General features: G+C 39.5%; 1 protein-coding gene across 1 annotated transcript; it reads right to left on the bottom strand.

Moving 5' to 3' along the window:
• Positions 1–275: 275 nt before the first annotated feature.
• On the bottom strand, positions 276–6,474 carry IGFBP1 (insulin like growth factor binding protein 1). Its single transcript, XM_068674814.1, has 4 exons — positions 5,811–6,474; positions 4,047–4,225; positions 2,180–2,308; positions 276–1,186 (listed from the first exon to the last, which is right to left on the bottom strand). The coding sequence occupies exons 1-4, from the start codon at positions 6,187–6,189 to the stop codon at positions 1,055–1,057; spliced, it is 819 nt and encodes a 272-aa protein (XP_068530915.1). The 5' UTR covers positions 6,190–6,474; the 3' UTR covers positions 276–1,054.
• Positions 6,475–18,664: the final 12,190 nt, after the last annotated feature.

An 18,664-nucleotide genomic window follows, 5' to 3' on the forward strand; every position in this document is an offset into this window, starting at 1 on the left:
GAGGAAGAGCAAAAGAAGAAAATCTATTGAGGAAAGATGGAGCTGGGAGCTCAGGAGGCAGATTTAGAAGGGCTGTGTTTCCCTATACTCTCCCACCCCCTGCCTGCTGTCCATTGTTCCCTGTCCGCTCTCTCCAGGGAGTTGGTACTTAAGAGCTCCTTACGCCAGAGGTTGGACTCGATGATCTTGAGGTCTCTTCCAACCTAGACAAATCTGTGATTCTGTGATTAAGTGTGCTGTGCTGCAGAAACACGCAGAACAAAAGAGACTGGGACTGTGTAGACGAAATTATTTAATAGCTTATTTTAAATAACATGACGATGTCAACATGTGAACAATTTACACCTGTGGCACAGAATATCCTGTTGTTCTGCTATATGTCCTGTGCATACGTGTGGAAAAAGAAACAAATACTGTCCCATCATGAGCTTCAGTATATAATCAAGGTTTAGACTTTCTTTTTTAAGAAACAGTTTGACATTGAAACAGAGCAATGATATATAAACAAAACAAGTTTTAAATAAGTTCCTAACCATGTTCTCTACTGAAAGCTATTTTTTAAAAATCACTTTTACATCTATAAATATATAGTACAAAAATGCAAGTTTACAAGCCATTTTTCCCAAAAAGATTTATGCCACTTGAAGTTTTAAGTAGCAACATTTCTCCAACATGACACATGCATTTAAGAGCAATAATATTAAGTATTTACACATAAAGTTATGAAGTGTTTGGGAATATAAATTAGTAACAAGACACTGACAAAAATACACTCACTATAAAATAAATAATTCAACGGCTTTACATATGAGGGTATCTATAATATTATACAAACATAATATACAAGACTGTAGGACTTGATCTTGCAGTTGCTCATATCTGTCACTTGAGCATCAGAGTAATGCCAGCACAGTAAAAAAGCTGCTTTATGTGGCTACCTGTATGCTGAAAATCAGGTGCCCATAATTAGCTTACTGGAATGGATCCTGACTGAAACGGTTCCTGATGAGAACAAGCTCCACAGAAAACCTGGTGTGAATGAACATGTGTAGTTTTATTCTTGTGAGCTGAGATATTGTTGGCATTCAGGGTCTCCTTTCACTTCTGGAGATCCAGGAATTTTTCTTCCAGTTTTTGGATAGACACACCAGCACCCAGCAGACTCTCCATCTAGTGAAGTCTCACACTAGGATTATTAGGAAAAAAAAAAGAATAAGTAATTGAGAAAACTCACTATGGGATGCTACAAGTAGAGCTGTAGAACTAGGACTGGAAACTCAGGAAATGCCACACATGGACTCGTTCTGAACGTAGTAATCCTTGCTCTGACATAGCCCCTAACCAGAATTGGTTGGGGAGCTTTGATCCAAGCTCAGCTACCATAAGAGCAACAACAAATGTAAAACAGTTTGCCCAATTCTTGATAAACAATAGTATAAAACAGCCATATCTTCAGTAAGAAACTGAAGGAAAGCAGAATATACAAGCTAGAGAGATGAAAGCAATGGCTTGATGGCCTGACGCTTCATGCACAGAAGGAAATAGGATTCTTTCTTGGGATAGGGGGGAGTTAGATTTCTGTTCATGCCTGGTTAGATCCCAGGTCACAGCGAGTCACATGTTCATGCCATGCTCTAAAACAAGGAGTCTCAGTGACACAGATTTATGCAGACCTACTAAATTTGTGTGCATGACCTGTGGTTATTTTTTGTACTTTTAGAAGGCTAATGTTGCTCCAGAGAGTTTTGTCACTGCAAATGTATTTTACTGTGAGAGCTGAGAACCTCCTATTTCCATAGTGATTTTTACATATACAATGAACAATGCAGGCAATGTGGTGGATATTATGCATTAACATTGACTGTGAATATGCTAACAAATTAGTTACATGAAGCTTGACTTGGCCTGGGAACAGACAGAGTTAAAAGATCTTAGAGAAGGCTTTGCATACACCTGTTCTGTGAATGGAGAAGACTCCTGCCTCCATTTTTATCAGCCCAGAGCATGCGGCTCACTTTTAAGAGAAAGACAAACCATCTGTTCCTACTACAAAGTATCCCTGTTTTCACGACATTTTCCAGCAGCTGCAAACTTGTGAGCTGGAGAGCAGAGGGCTATGAAAGGGCTATGTCAGACTACACGCAGCACTGCTGTGAGCAGACAGGAAAAAAGCACGTACCTGTTTACTGTGGTAAAATCCATTCTTGTTGCAGTTGGGCAAATAGAATTTGTAAATGTCCCCTTCTCTTCTTTGCTGAGCCTTTGCCAATTTATACAGGGCTCTGTAGAGCTCCTTCTGACAAGGTCCCTGCAGGAATATCATTTAAAAATTGTCAGTACTGAAATCACAAAGAATCCAACCAAAAAAAAAAAAATTGTGATCGGTATAGAAGTAGAAAAAAATTGAAAATAATTATTAGTCATACAGTCTGCACTAGGCTGCTTTGCATGTAGTTTCTACATGTTTCAATAGGAGCACAGCCAGAAAACCCTGATGTTCCATTTAGGCCTTTGTTTTTATTCTTTGAAGTATTTTCTGTCCTCAGAAACATGAGGATTTAAGTCCTTAAATTGCCACACAAGGAAATTTAACCTGTACTGAGTAAACACATTACTGCTCAGAGGGTACAATATCTCCTATTATGGGGAGGTGCGTGTCAGGAGGCTGGTGTACGTGAGGCTGGCCACGTTTTCTGGGTTGCCATGGTCTGGGTTGTTCTGTTGATGTATGGAGAATAGGTGCAAGACATATATAGACAGTACAAGAGCAAACATCTGAACGTTTGTTATCTTTTGTACAGGACATGGCCGTCACCAAAGCAGAGTGTAGAGCACTTGCTGTGGCTCCAAGACCCAGACTCAAAGTACCAGGAACTGGGAGTGAAAAACTGTTTGCCTGTCTCTCTTTTCCAGCTTTTTGAAGTCACAACTACTACTTCATTAATAGTGCCTAATATGTTAAAAGGAATGAAAGGGGAGGAGAAGTGACTGAACAAATATTTTTATTGGGAGCGAAAATAATCTCTTCTTCACATAAGCAGTACTATTCAAGTCAATGGGTTTATCTGTAGTTCTAGGTCAGAAAAGCAGAAGCCTAAAAATCAGAATTGGATCTAACAGCACTTAAGCATAGTCCAAACTAAATCAGTGCTTAAATTCTGCTCTGGGTGTGGAGTGAGTCTTCCCACATTTCTGGGATGGGAAGTGGGGGCTATGTATTTGTTATTGTTTGGCTGGTGTTTTTTTTTTTTTTTTTTTTTGGGGGGGGGGGGTGTAGCTGAGGGGTGCGTGAGGGCTAGAGAGAGAGAGCATTATGAAAGTGGGCTTTCCGTTGTGCACAATCCTAATTCAACTTCATGCCGCCGGGGCGCGGGTTTACACCGGCTGCCTGAGACTACTCTAACTGTGGTTCTTTGGTGCCCTCAAGTGGCACCAGAACCTACTTGCTCACATCCCACGTGCCCACCAACCACTGCAATTTTGCAGTGCTGAAGGTAAAAGTGAAGTTTAATTGCTGAGCTTTCTGTCTTTTTATGTGCACCTACTTGCTAGTGTTTCCTTGTGAAATTAATAAATGTTTTGGTTTGCACTGGTGTCTTATCAATGTTTCTATGTAAGTATTCCCTTTTTACTTCACTGGACTTCACTGGACCAGGCACAAATATATTATATATTTTTAAATTAAAACAAGAAAGAATTCTAAGATTGTAATATGGGTTTCTGGAAATTAAGGAACTATGTAATAATCTGATATTAATTGCAGAGCAAGATTTAGCCTCTACAAGGACTCTGTATAGGACAGATCTGATGCACACCTGTTTTTATAGCTCCTGCCATTTTGCCTGTTCCTCAGGCATCTGACAAAGGCATTCCAAAAGAAGTCTGTTCACTAGCTATCCAAAATGCCAACATTTTGATGTTGATGTTGGAGTTTCATGCACATTTTCAATTTGTATTCAGAATCAGTAACTTCTACTGAAGTGGTCTATAAAAAGCTTGCAAATGAAAACAAAAACAACAAAAACAACAACAACAACAAACCCTACCTGCTCTTTCCACTTCTTTAGTTCAGATATTCTCTTTGCTTTCATGTTTTCATATGCAGTGATGGCATTCCAGGGGATGGATTTGTCCTGGCCTATGGGAAACATCATCTGATAGTTCAGCATCTGATCCTGTGTCATTTCAGTGCTTTCTAAAGGTATATCCTCAGGTTCAATAGAGTCTGGAAATGAATGATATTTAAGTGAGATAAGGAAAAAGAAGGAGAATCAAAACCACCAACTAAAACATATAATGTCTAAGACAGATCCACTTCACTAGCTCTTGAAAGAAGCTAGTGTTTAATTTACATTAAACATTTTGTTGTAAATTCATATAAGGACACATGAGCTGTTCTATAAAAAGCTGGTTATTTTATAAATACTTGGAATCACACTAATACAAAAGATTAAGCTCCAGCTAGTCTGTTAGAAATTTAAAAAAATTATTGACCACAGTGGGTTGTAGTCACTTTGTTAAGCGAGTAAAGACTGCAGTGAAACTTGTAATGGATTTAGACTTTTAACAGCATGATGTGTTTCAGTTCTTATTTAGGAGATGAATTAGTCCAGACCTGATCCATAACATCTTGTACTTTGTTCTGTGGCTTGCCTCACAGAGGGCTAGAAATTCACAAGATATGGCAGAAGCTCATGGTGGCCTGCAGTGGAACAAATAGCTAGGGAGTGGAAGAAGCTGTTTGGATCTCCCTGAGCATGACCCACGTGCCCATGCCAAACTTAGTGTGTGAACTCTTCCACTAGAAGCAAAAGTTCCTTCTCTTAGCAGAAACTCATCATGGGATAAAAGTTTTACATGTGTAAATAACTTGCTGGGTCAAGGCTGTAAATAATTATCCAATGGAAAAAAAAAAAAAAAAAAGGAAGAGAAAGATTGAGGAGGGAATGGAAAAAAAGAATAAAAACAAAGAGTGAATAAAAACAAATATTATAGCTTTTTAACTGATGGAGGTTTAAACACTCAGTTTAGTCACTGTTCTCTCCACTCCCCACCTCCTCAAGTACAAGAGAAATTCAATTTACTACCACCAGTGACCATTGTTATTTTGAGTCAATCATGATTATTTCTGTAATGCCTACTGAGTTACCTTCATCACCACTGCATGAACATAGCAGCAATGATGGTGAGAATGTTAATAAACAGTAAAAATAATAATAAACACTGAAAAATAATAATAAACACTGAAAAAGTTTTGGGTCATTATCATTTGGCATAAGATGCTTGATACAGCTTTTTGCTCAAAGAAATTTGGTTAGCAATGCACTATTTAATATACTTTTCATTCTGAAAATGAACCCAAATGCAATGCCTGCTTAGGTCTTTTCATTCTCTCTCAAGACTTTTGGAGCTGGCCATCAACAATGTCTAGAAAACTTTTGTTGCACTCTAGTTGCTATTTACTATTAAAGCAGAACAGTCTCTAGAGTCCCAGAAACCTCACACTGATTAGCCTGCATCGTCCCATTGAAACACTTCATCTTCTTGCCTGTGGCATAAAAGCCTGCTTTGCCTGCCTCGCACTGATCTGAGCATGTTCTCCTTGAAAACGCTGCCTGCCTTTCCTGTTTCTCTAGCAAGTGCCTAACTTTGTCCACTTTTTTTTTTTTTTTTTTTTTTTTCTTTCTTCCCCCAGGCTTGTGACTTCCAGCACCTGCAGCCTTTCCCCCTGAGCACAAAGCACATCCCTCCTGGAAAGACCTCGTTCCCTCGGCCGGCCGGGGAGGAGCGGGGCCGCGACCGCGCCGTACCTGTCAGCTCCGCCGCGCGCATCCCTCCGGCCTCGCTGGCGGGCAGGCACGTCCCGTGCCCCCGGATGAGGGCGGAGAGGGGCCGGGGCTCTCCCGCAGGGACGTGACAGCGGAGCCCTTGGCGGCAGCGGGCCGTGTACACCCCGCACGGCTGGCCCGGCCCGAGGGCGCAGGTCTGGCAGCAGCCGCAGCCGGGCTGCCGAGCAGCCTCCGGGCAGCCGGGCGCGACGGGCGGGCAGAGGGCGAGCTTCTCCTGGGTGCACGGGGCGCAGTGCACGGGCTGCAGGGCCACTCCGGCGGCGAGGCGAGGGCCCAGGAGCGCCGGCAGCAGCAGGGACGGCAGCCAGCAGCGGTGCAGCAGAGCCCGCAGGCTGCTCATGTCGCTGCTGAGGAGGGACGGCAGAGAGGGCAGCTCGGCGGACTGGGGAGCAGCAGGCAGTTTACATACATTCAGCTCGGCCGAGCCATTTATACAATGCTTTGCCTGGCTATTAATCTTTAACCCCGAGTTAACTATTATCTGAACAAGAGAGCCAGAGAAACATAATTTCACTGGCGGTTCAAATCCCTGACCACTCTTCCCCTCCCCTTTCACTTTCCCCCTTTATCTTTTTTTCTTTCCTCCAGACATTCAGGAATGCTTTTATTCCCTCACCCCACCTCTGCCCTAGCATAGTTAACAGGAAAAAATGCGGTGGGGGTGGAGGGGAAACGGGCAGAGGGGAATGGATGAGTGGGGGGTATCCCCTCCCCTTTTGCCTGTCACAAATGTCTCTTGTTCTTGACATTTGATAACAATGTAAATGTTTAAAAAAGAGGAGGGGGAGAGAGGGGAGGAGGGAAATCCCATTGAAACTGAAGCAGCTGACTTCATATTTCCACAGCAACAAATGCAACAAACCCTTGTTGAATTTTCATCATGTGCCTGCAGGTTAGGAGGACACTGACATACCAAAGAGGGGGCCCCAAGGGTAATAAAGCCATTGGGATCCTGTAACCACTGTACACATGGACACGGGAGTCCTTGCATTAACCTGCCAGAGGGGCTGCACAGCTGAAACTAAAGGGGTCTTCTGCCTCTGCTGCTGCTGGGACGAGGAGTATCAGTCCTCAGAACATGCACTTGGGGTAAAATAATGTTGGTCAAACAAACCAGAGAGAAATGAAATAATTCTGCTTTTCTCTCTGTCCTGTTACCCTCTCCATCCACTCATATTTCACTTTTTCTTTTTTTCTTTTTTTCTTTTTTTTTTTTTTTTTTCTCCTTTGCATGCAGTGGTTGTCACTATAATAAAAGCAAAAGCATTCAAACTTCACTGTGCTGAGCAGATAATTTTATCCTGGTATTTGCAGTATGTACTGAGCTTGAAATAGCAAATTCCACTGTCAAGTAATCTAAAGTAACATGATTTTTGTTTATTTGTTTTTGTTTTGTTTTTCATTTAGTTCTTAGTTCTCTGCTGCAAATGTGTCATTCACGTGAAAGAAACTGAAGCAGAACTGCGGAGCATTCTTTAATATTTTATTTTTCACTTCTGTTTCTCTGGTACTGATGCCAAAGATTTTTATTTATAATGTAGTTTTTATTGCCTTTTTAACTCCTTGTATTCTTAAGTCAGATCTTGAAGTATTCTTATTAGTTATAGATTTTTACTACTTGAAGAGATTTTTTTCACCTTACTACTTCATCTAACAGTTTTATTTTTCCAATTTTCAGCCATTTAATGGAATGTAAAAAAAAAAAAATCATCTTCAAAAGTTCAGGATATTCAGCTGAATATGCAAAAGGTAGCAGCCCTTCAAACTCACTTTCATTTTTAAGGATACTGAACAATTTTTTTTTTAAAGATAATTCTGTAGAATTCATATGTCTATGACTGGGAGAAGATTCTGGCTGAAAAACTGTGGTATGACAATTTCTGCACAAAAATACAGCAATTAGACTTTTCAAGCTGTAATGTTTATTTTCCCCTTTCATTTATATTTTCTTCATGTTCATCTGCCTTGGGAAATGATGATCCACCTTTCACTCAATGTGAAGTGAAGAATATGTAAAAGTATACCTTCTTCCCTCCTTTCCTCTTTTCTGTAAAAGAAAACAATGCAAAACAAAATGTTTTGTGAAGAAACATGAAGAAAAAAATATAAATGATCCAGTAGACCCAATTGTAAAATGACAAAGACCCAAAGATCTCATATGCATTTGTGTATGTGCATGTATATATTCATTCACTTACCTATCTCTAGATAGCTAGAGTCTCTGCTGTCTGAATTGAGTATCATAATTCTACTGACTGCCTATCATAAGCTTCTTGCCTAAGAAATGACTTTACTCCAGAGTGACTGCTATGGTCTTGACTGCAGTTTTTCTTCCTTTGCTTTAAAAAAGGGAACATGAACTGAGAAGAAATTGCTTTTAATAATACATTTGAAACACATCTGTAAAAAGTTTTTTAACTCATCACCATCATTTTTAACATGACTGGATAAAGAGAAACTTAGTGCAAGACTGGAGTCCTTATCTGATGTGCAGGCCTATGTCACAAAACTTCCATTAGTTTGAATGAAAGGTCTTCCAAACCATAATCCTGTTTCCAGGTCTTTGGCATGCTTGTCATTGCTGGGGGGGCAGCTGGCAATATCTGAACTGCCCAGGCAATTCCTAACAACTGGCAGCCTTCTAGAAGACAGATTTTCTCCAACTTACCCTGTAATGATAAACACCCCCCCATGCACCCACTCCAATTACAAGATATTTTAAAATTGTGTTTATTTTGCTTCCTTTATGTATGATTGCAGGTCAACTCTAAATGATGGGTTAACTTTTTTTTTTTTTTTTTTTTTTTTTTTAATTTGCTGTCCTTTGTACAATCAAAGTGAGGAAACCTCATTTTCCTAAAGCAAAATTTGTAAGCAATTGCCTACCTGCACTGAAGATAGACACTTAAGATCTATCCCTTCATCTTTCATTTATAGATATGTAAAGAATATACTTTAGAACAGGTAATAATAACATAGGACAGTATCAATCAACAAAGCAGTGTATTTGTATAGGTTGTAAGACATCAATGAAATGAAAGTAGTGTATATGTTTATGTAGACTCTGTCTGATATAATACTACAACTCACCTACCAATCTTCATCTCTGACCCTAACATTGCCTTAAAGAACACAAACAGATAAGAGTCAGGAGGTTAAAAACATCCATAATGTAAAGCTATGTTTACTGAAGACTTTTTGTGGTAATCTTTAGATGTTCCAACTGGCGTCCCCTAATTTGAATCACTAATGAAGAGACACTACATGAATCCTAAACAAGGGTTACTTTTCTACAAGACTTTTCCCATTGATTTCTCAACAATTCTTAACCAATGACCTCATATTTCATGTTATTTTTTTCTTTAAAGCTGCATGAAATGACTCATAAAACTTAGTTTTATATGTTTAAGTACAAGTGATCTTTATCCTCTAATCACCAAAAATTCAACTGGCTTGCCAAATAATTTCCTAATGGGACTGCTTCACTGGTTTAAAATACCCCAAACAAACAATGGAATATCCTTATAATTTTACCTTTGATAAAAAACTGATCCTAAATTGTAAGTTTAATATCTAAAATTACTACGTGTTGTACGTACATACAAGTACACACATATATATATATATGGCATCTAGCATATGAAGAGAAACAGCTATAGATACATGAAAAACCCACTTTCTTCTTTCTCATTTGTCCCATCAAAGATACTACGTGACAGCTCTATGGATTATTAGGATTTTATTTATTTTATCCAAGTAATTCATAGTACTGAAGTTACTGCTGAATAATTTGAGTATTTATTGATTGAAATTTTCATACTTTTCACTTTGCAACAATGACATATATGTCGTTTGGTATTATTTTTCTATTCTGGTTGGATAAGCACAACTTTTAGATTCTGGATGCAGATAAGGACATGTTCCACATTTGTTTTGCACTGATATTCTCTAACTTTTGCAGACTGACTTTTGGCATTTTTTCCCAGCATTTTTTTTGGGGGGGAGGGGTTATAAAAATATTTTAGAAATAACTAGGTGATTTTGGTGCAGAAGCTCCAGTGAGAAAAGTGAGGTATGTCTCATGGTAAGTCTAGCTAAGGAAGCCTCTCTGTGTCAAACCATGGGTAATCTAGTTAAAAGGGGGGAGAAGAGGAGGAGTCATTTATTTCTGTGGTGGTGCCTGAAGCATTTGTACATTGAATAAAATGTCTTTTTTCCAAAGTTGTGTGTCCACAGACCAATTAGATAATTAGTTTCAAAAATAGTGATCTCTGCTGGCAAGAAAGGATAAAAAGCAGTCTAACCATGCCATAGGCCAGCTGCTCCATGCAATGATGGTACAAGCGAGAGTTTGTCCTGCCAGAGAAATAATCCAGACATGAGGTAAAGCTAAAGGAACTCCAGAGAGCATGAATTTCTGTGTGGAGAGTTAATATAAAAAAGCTGTGGATTCACCTCATTTACTATTGTCAGCATTACTAAACCCAGGTAGGGATATTCCCTGGGGCAACCCATGGAAATGAAGGTTCTCCAGTGCCTACCAGGTTGGGCTGTAGCTTAGTAGGGACTTTGAAAAATTTTACTGATCCCTTTAGTGTTTCCTTCAGGAACATAAACTAGCATCAGCTGTTTAAATCTCTGTATGTTTCTGGCCACTGTGTCTCAGCCACGGACCTGAGAAGAGAAAAAAGCACTATCAAAGAAGTAATGTGTCCTTTACCATGGTTCCTGAGTGCTATAGGCACTTAAGACATGAGTCTCCAGACTTCACCACTGCTGGGTTAACTTCCGAAGTGTTTGCTATCTTATGCTGATAAAAGAAAAGGTAAATTCTCCAAAGATTTTCTTTAAAAGCAATGTAATTGGATCTTTCAGATACATGTTTGAGCATCTCATTTAAAGGGCAATTTGAGACAGTAATAGAGAGCTACAGCTTCCTTTAATGCCTGGGTCCATCACATAGGCGAAATGCCATAATCTACATGAATCCACCTTTTCTCCCCAAATCAATACTTGTCTTTCCAGGAACAAAGCTTTCCATATGAAGTAGAGAGGGAACTAGGCAGCATTGGCAAAAAAAGTGAGATCCAGACCCAGATGGAGAAAAGTGGCTGTGGAAAAACAGCCAACAATAATTAATTTATACTGGTTTATACATAATCAGTTGCAATGCTGGATGTCCCTTTTCACACTAAAGATGCTGTGTTTTTAAAGAAGTATACTGCTAACCCAAAATTCAGTGCCATGGGTGCCACTGAAGTTTAGGATAGGTTCAAATTCCTGATCTTTTCTTCTGATGTGCAGGAGGCTTTTCTCCTCCATGACAATCTTTGCCTGTTAGTGGTAGAAACTAAAGGTACTGTTCTTTCCTCTTTTTATCTTTTCTATAATGTTAATAAAAGTAGAACTAAATCACAAGACCCAGACCACAGGAAGCCAAGAGGTCCATTTCTCCGGGTATCCTGTGAAGTGGAAAACCAAAACTTAGGTACAAACATGCCTGAACTATGCCTACTATAGGAGGAGGGGCTAAGCTGCAGACTGCAGCCTGGAAGTCTCAGCAAGAGGGTAAGAGAGCTGCTCCATACACCAAAATGATAATCTGTTAAAACAGGAGATTGTATTTCCCTGAATTATTTACAATTGTCTTCTACATTTAGGCTGTTCACCCCTGCACTGGTTTTTGCAGTAATAAAACAGTTCACTTATCTGCTTTTGTGAAAAAAATCTGTCCCTGCTTTATGTCCTGGGGTATTTCTGATTTTAGCAATATCACTTATTATCAATAGAGTTGTGTGGTGGTTTTACCATGCTAGTCAACTAAACACCACAATTGCTCTCTCACTCCTCCTCCTTAGATGAGGATGGGAAGAAGTAAAGAACAACTCACAGGTTGAGATAAGGATAATTTAATTGAAGGAAAAAAATAATAATTATTATTAAGGAAAGATTATTATTAACTAAACAATTTAACTAAAGGGAAAAATTAAAAGGGAGAGGGGAAAAGGGAGGGGGAAAGGGAAAAAAAAAGGCTATGTGGAGTGCAGAGAAAGAAATTACTCTCGACTTCCCACAAATGAGTGATGCTTGACCACGTCCTTGAAGCAGGGTAGCTGGTGTTCAGGAGGAGGACCGATGTTTTCACAACGAGAACCCACCCCTCCCCTCTTCTCCCTGTTTCCACCTTTTATTGCTGAGTGTGACATCATATGGTATGGAATATACCTTTGGTTGGTTTAGGTCAGCTGCCCTGGTGATATTTCTTTTCACACTTTTTTGCCCACCCCCTAGGAGGGTTAGAGAGAGTCCTGATGCTGTGCCAGCACTGCTCAGCAGCAGACACAACACTGGTGTGATAACACTGCTGTCTACAAGTGCAGAGCACAGCACTATATGGGCTGCTGCAGGGAAAATTAAGATTCCAGCCAGACTCAGTACAAGTCGCTAAGAGTACCAAGAGTACTTTTCAAGCTTCAGAGCTTCTAATTGTTTCCCCAGAGCATGAGGGACAGGACTTCAGGGTTTCAGTCAATTCTAGAGATGTCAAGGCTTGCACAGAGAAATGAAACCAGGAAGCCTGCTACTGGAATTCAGGATTGCCTTAGCTATTCAAACATAATTACTATTGAATTAGTATCTGATAAGAGTGAAATATTTTGATGCTCACTGCAACCTAAACCTATGTGTATTTACAGTTTCTAGTTGTTTCTATGGGCCCCACACTGAAATTTAGGCAAGTTCATACTGTCCATAGGAAAAAAGATGCCAAAGGTTGTGGCCTTTGCTTGGGACCCCTGAACCTTTCACTGAGGGGACCAAGATTTGCTTTCTGGGGGAAGAGGTAGAACAGGATGAAGACGAAATAACTGTGGAACACAACGTTCTTGTTTAGGAAGGTCACCCTACATGGCACATACTTTTGGGCAAATACACTTCAGCAAGCACTTCAGAGAAAATTGAAGCTGTTAACTTGACTTGTCATTAGAACACTTAAAACTGCATAGGCTCCTTGAAGAGGTGCACATTTTGCCAATAGAGACCTGAAGTAGTTAATCCAACCTGTGATTATATCAAAATCACACTGGAGATAAGACTGAATATTACACGAATATTTGTCTGACCTGGTGTACAAATAATCTCTGCCATCAAACACAGAGATCACACAGAGTTACTGGATTAAAAAAAAAAAAATCAATAAAATTAATGTATAATGAAACAAAGTAAAAGCCAAGATTAGATTCCCAAGGCACTTTGTTAAAGATGAAAGCAGTGCCTCTCTTTACAAACAGAAACTTGACCACATTTAATAAATATTCAATAAATTTTGCCTTCTGTAGTAAAACCACGTAGAAAAGCATAAAATTTCTAGTGACTCACAGCTCATTCATGATGTTTCAGTCATAAAAATTAAGATAGTCACAGAGAGGAATTATTTGATGTCTCAAAAGATTTGTTTTTTGAAATCTGAGTGAGCTGTTGTAGAAATGTCTAACTATGTAATAATAAATTTAAGGTTTTAATTTGAATTTTGGTTTTGCTGTTGTTGTTACGATTAGTGACTGAGAGACTATGACATGTTTGTTCCCAAAACCAAACAATCCCCCCAACACAACTTCCTTATTAACGTAATTTAATACTTTTTTATATATAACATTGCTTTTTATCCCCTCAGATTTAATAGCTTTCTTAGTGTTAAAGTTACCTAGTGAAAATACATTCCACAGGCTCCTTAAGGATATGCAAAGAAGCTCACCTTTTAAAATAATAATACAGAACAACGTATTCAACTCTTCTCCAAACATTGTCATGACAACCTTATCATTTTGCCAGTCTCATGTAAGGATTTTCCTCTGTTTTAATACATTTTTTTTTCATCACCCAGTTGTGGACAAAAAAAAAAAAAAAACAACGAAAAAAAAACCACCCCACCTGCTACTGGATGTACTAGTCAAGGTCAGGATACACTATTGATTTGTGTGCTTGCATCATAACCTTTGTAGTATTATTTCCAGTCCTACTCACTTAGTGAACTTTTTTTTCAGCTACTCAGGGCTATTCAGGTTGCCAAACAGCACTTCTTTCTCCTTTTTCCACCATTCCAGTTTAACCCTTCCTTTCTTTCCTCTGGCATGATTTAGTTGTATACTGTATGGTGTTCTCTTGTCAGGGAAGTATACTTTGAAAGCTATTTTACCTAGGCGTTTTTTTTAATCCAGTTCCTCTCCCAGTAAATTTATCAGCAGTGCTGCCCATACTTTTTTCCCCTCTATCTGAATCCACATCTTCTTTCCGTAGTAGAAAGCTGGAATATTCTGTTTCTAGGAAAAAAAACAAACAAACAAAAAAAAACGTTGTTTTTGTTTTTCTATCTGAAAAGTAAGAGATATTTCTTTTCCCCTTTCATTGCTGACATGTCCTATTTAGGAGTAGTTGTAAGATGTAAGCTTCAGCAGCTTACAATATCTGCCAGTAGAAGATGGTCACTTCAGTAGACAAACTTGCAATGAGATGAGGAGCTGAAAGTAAAAGGCAGCAAGAAGATGACATGTAGAGCTGGGAAAAAAAAAAAAAAAAAGAAAAAAAAAAAGGATGAAATGGAGGACAACAGAAGTGATAAAAACAACAGCAATGCTAAGAAGCAGAAAATTCTTCCTTCCATTTTTCCTTCCTTCCTTCCTTCTTTCCATGAAGGTTGTTTTTCTCCATTCCTCTATTTTTCAAGAAAAAATTAAAACAAAGCAAAAACTAAAGCAAAGACAATGAGTAATTAAATTATGATGCAACCTTCTTTTCTAATAAACACTTAGGCAAAGTAGAATAGCTTTGACAGGTGACACTTAAAAGCCAAGACTACAAAATAAGTCTAAGATGGTGATTACTGCCTTGCAACCTAGGACACTTGGTTTCAAAGTCTGGAGAAAGGGATTTGAAATTCATTCTGTCATTTCCTAGAGTTTTACCCTGCAGTTTGCTCAAACTAAAGGCAGAAAGATATACCTACTTGTGTAGCTAAAGTGCTGTGAGATCACATATATAAGCAGTGCCAGGAGACTGACAACCAGGAGCTGTTGTCAAGTACTATGGGGTTTGCAAGTCTGTTGGGACTGGCTGCATTATCAAAACAAAACAAGCAAACAAACAAACAAACAAACCAACACATTACGCACACAGCAATACAACACCTTAGAACCAAATCTGGGGGAAGTTTACATGTTAGGTGGGGTCCTAGGATCTGTGCCTACCTACCTATATCTAGTTGTTGATTACATTTGAAAATGTTACCAAGTAGCTTCAACTGTTCCAGCTCTTCTAAGGTTCTGCTAAGCTCAGCTGAAACTTCAGTATATTTGTTAGTGTTAGGTCAGAGGTTAGACTAGGTGATCTTGGAGGTCTCTTCCAACCTAGAGGATTCTGTGATTCTGTTTATGTCTTCTGTAGTCAGAAATGTTGAGCTTGCATTGACAGAGGAAGACTGGGAAAATTTTGTGCTTTTATGTCTTATAGAACAAAACACACTGGGATACAAGTCAGTGATGCTGCTGTGTTGTTTATCACTCAGTTGTTTTTTACTGTAGCAGGAATGATAGCACATTGTGCATTGATGAAAATAATAATAAAAGAAAATTGTTTCCCACTTTTCCTAGTTATCCTAAAATTATTCTGCTATGATCAGCGAAGAATTAACTTGGTTACCATTTCTCTAGTATTTACATTTTTCTTTAAACTGCCCTGCTACAACATCACTCCAGCTGGGCAGAGCACTCCCAGCTCTGTCAACAGGAATGTTACTATTGCTTCGGTGGGAACAAGGTTGAGCTCATAAATCTAGGGTGAAAACATTTCTGTCTCTTCCCTCTGTTCTCGGTAGTGTTTTTGTTCTTCTCCATCCAACATCACGCTTAGTCACCATCAGCAGGTAGATTGTGTAATATCCGTTCAGAAATAAGCATAGTAAAAACAATTCCCTAGGTCAAGGTCACAGCTTAGCTCCTAAAGGAAAAATACTGGCCTAAAGGAGTACCCTTGGGGGAGGCTGTTCCGAACATGCAAACATATTCAGTGTTATATTGAAAGCCAGAACAAGCACAAAGCTTAAGAAACCATTTCAACTCTGATTCACTTTCATCCATGCAGAAGTTGTGTGGTGTGTTTTTTTTTGTTTGTTTTTCTGTTTGTTTGTTACAACATGTTTTAGAAATATGATGTCTTGAGGGTTATCTTCTCATCATTCTCATGATGAGTCTCAATATAGTCCCAAATCTTTTCCAGTCTCACCACCCACAATCCATACTTGTTGTTGCTAACAAAAAGGCCTATTTTGTGGAGGTGTTGGATTCTACAGCTCCTGCTAAAGCTTTTTGTAAACTATGCATAAAGGAACTTTGCTCATGATGAGAGTCACCAACCAAACAGTAATTGTTTGGTTGGTAACTGTTGCTGCTAGAGTATGAACATAAAACAACATTGAAATGGCACAATAGTAGTGCCTCTCTCAATTCTTATTCTTTTCAAACTATATGTGCATACTACAACAGAAAACCAACTGTATGGTTAAATTAATTAGCAGTCTGCTAGAGAAAGGAAAGTACAAATCCTGTACACAAAAGGTTTTTTTTTTTGTTTGTTTGTTTTAAATTATTTTCCCCCAAAGGATGTAGTTATACGTGCAGGATAATAAGAGTAGCTATATATACATGTAGTTTCATATTCCCTAACATTTTGGATTTTAAAAAGTTGAGACAAGTCTTTCTCTAGGAACACCATTCACTATAGGGATAATGTATAATTTCATATTATATAGTTATGGTTGAAATCCCCTAGTAAACTATAATTAACAGTAATACTGTTGGTGTAGATAAAGTATCAGACACATTTCAGCAGCCCTCTGAAATGCCAACTAATTCTGTACATTTTCCCATGAAAAGCTAGTAGATCAATGTTGTGATTTTTTTCCAAATTCATGAGGACCTGAAGTACTGTGATATAAATGCTACAAAGCCATTTGTGTTTCTTGTTAAACATTCCACAGAGAGGAAATAGTAGTTTCCAAAATCTTGAAAGCCCTCATTTTTGTGCATCTGTCTGATACAGCCTAAGGATTTGTAAAGAACTTTGAAAGTCAGTCCCATGTTACAACTGTGGACAACCATTTTCCCTCCACTGATGAAAGTCTCTGGGATTTTATCGGCACCAATTAGTTCCATAAACTTAGCAGGGGGCAGCCTTGTTCCCTTGAAAACTTTCCTAGCATTTACAGTGTTCTGAATCCTAGAATGTTTCACATTGTGCTTGGCATAAGCCCAAATACTTTTTAGCAGCCGTAGTCTCTGGATTCCTCTTGTATTTGATTTAGCCTGGACTAGAGCCTGAGCAAGACCTTCCCAGCAATTGCATCCTTGGCCTGCTAAGGACTGAGTCTTGGTCCAAGAAGCCTTTAATGACTTCCACTTAGGCTAGCATTATGGATTTGTCAACCTAAAAAGACAAAGGCGCTTCAGGGTATAACAGCTAAGCCTGAGCTTTGGCAGAAAACTGACAACAGCTATCAGAGTGGACTTTGAAGATGTGCAAGGAGTACAGCAGCAAAAATCAGGCATAGAGGACAAAAGACTGTGTTTATAAGGAAGAAGTCACTAGAAGACAGACTGGAGAAGATATTAAATGGAGATATTTGAAGATATGAATGGGTTCATACCTTCACTGGATGCTGGAGAACAGCCCCGCAGAGAGAGATCTGGGGGTTGTGGTTGACAGCAAGTTGAATATGAGCAAGCAGTGTGCCCAGGCAGCCAGTAGGGCCAACCATATCCTAGGGTGTATCAAGCACGGCATCACTAGTCGGTCAATGGAAGCAATTTTCTTGCTCTACTCTGTGCTGGTGCGGCCTCACCTTGAGTACTGTGTGCAGTTCTGGGCACCACAGTACAAAAAGGACATTAAACTGTTGGAGAGTGTCCAGAGGAGGGTGAAGGGCCTAGAGGGGAAGACGTTTGGTTTGAGGAGCAGCTGAGGTCACTGGTTCTGTTCAGCCTGTAGAAGAGGAGGCTGAGGGGAGACCTCATCACAGTCTACAACTTCCTTGAGAAGGGGTGTGGATGGGCAGGTGCCAGCCTATCCTTCTTAATCACCAGTGATAGGACCAGCAGGAATGGCATCAAGCTGAGACAGGGGAGGCTTAGGCTGGACATCAGGAAGAGGTTCTTCACCAAGAGGGTGGTCGCACACTGGAACGGGCTCCCCAGTAAAGTAGTCACTTCACCAAGCCTGTCTGAATTTAAGAAGCATTTGGACTGTGTGCTTAGTCACATGGTCTAAAATTTTGGGTAAACCTATGTGGTACCAGGAGTTGGACTTGATGATCCTTATGGGTCCCTTCCAACTTGGGATAATCTATGATTCAGCCAGGAGCCAAAGGTGAGTTTGAAGGATCACTGGGAAAAAGAAAAGCAGAAGCAAGATCAAGACCTTCTTATAGCAGGATGAGAAGCCTGACAAAGGAACAATTGCAAATGGCTATATAGGAAGGTACAAATAAACAAGAGGTATAAATAAACTAAGACTAAGATGATTGGATAGTGTGACCAGGGTAGAAGAGGGTTTTTACACTAGCCTTGCACTTCCCTGATCAGGCCCTGGCACAAGGCATAGATGCAGATGAAATGCCTCCAAGCCCAAGGGGAATAAGAGAACATCTGCAATCCTATTTTATCTCAAGAACAGCTTGGGATCTACACCAGCCAGGAGCTCAGTTACCAGAGGAACCTGCAGAGGCCAGACAAGCAGCCTAGGTAACACAAACAAACAAATACCAGAAC

Source organism: Anas acuta, chromosome 2, assembly GCF_963932015.1.
Source record: "Anas acuta chromosome 2, bAnaAcu1.1, whole genome shotgun sequence".
In the NCBI taxonomy this organism is placed as follows: Eukaryota; Metazoa; Chordata; class Aves; order Anseriformes; family Anatidae; genus Anas; species Anas acuta.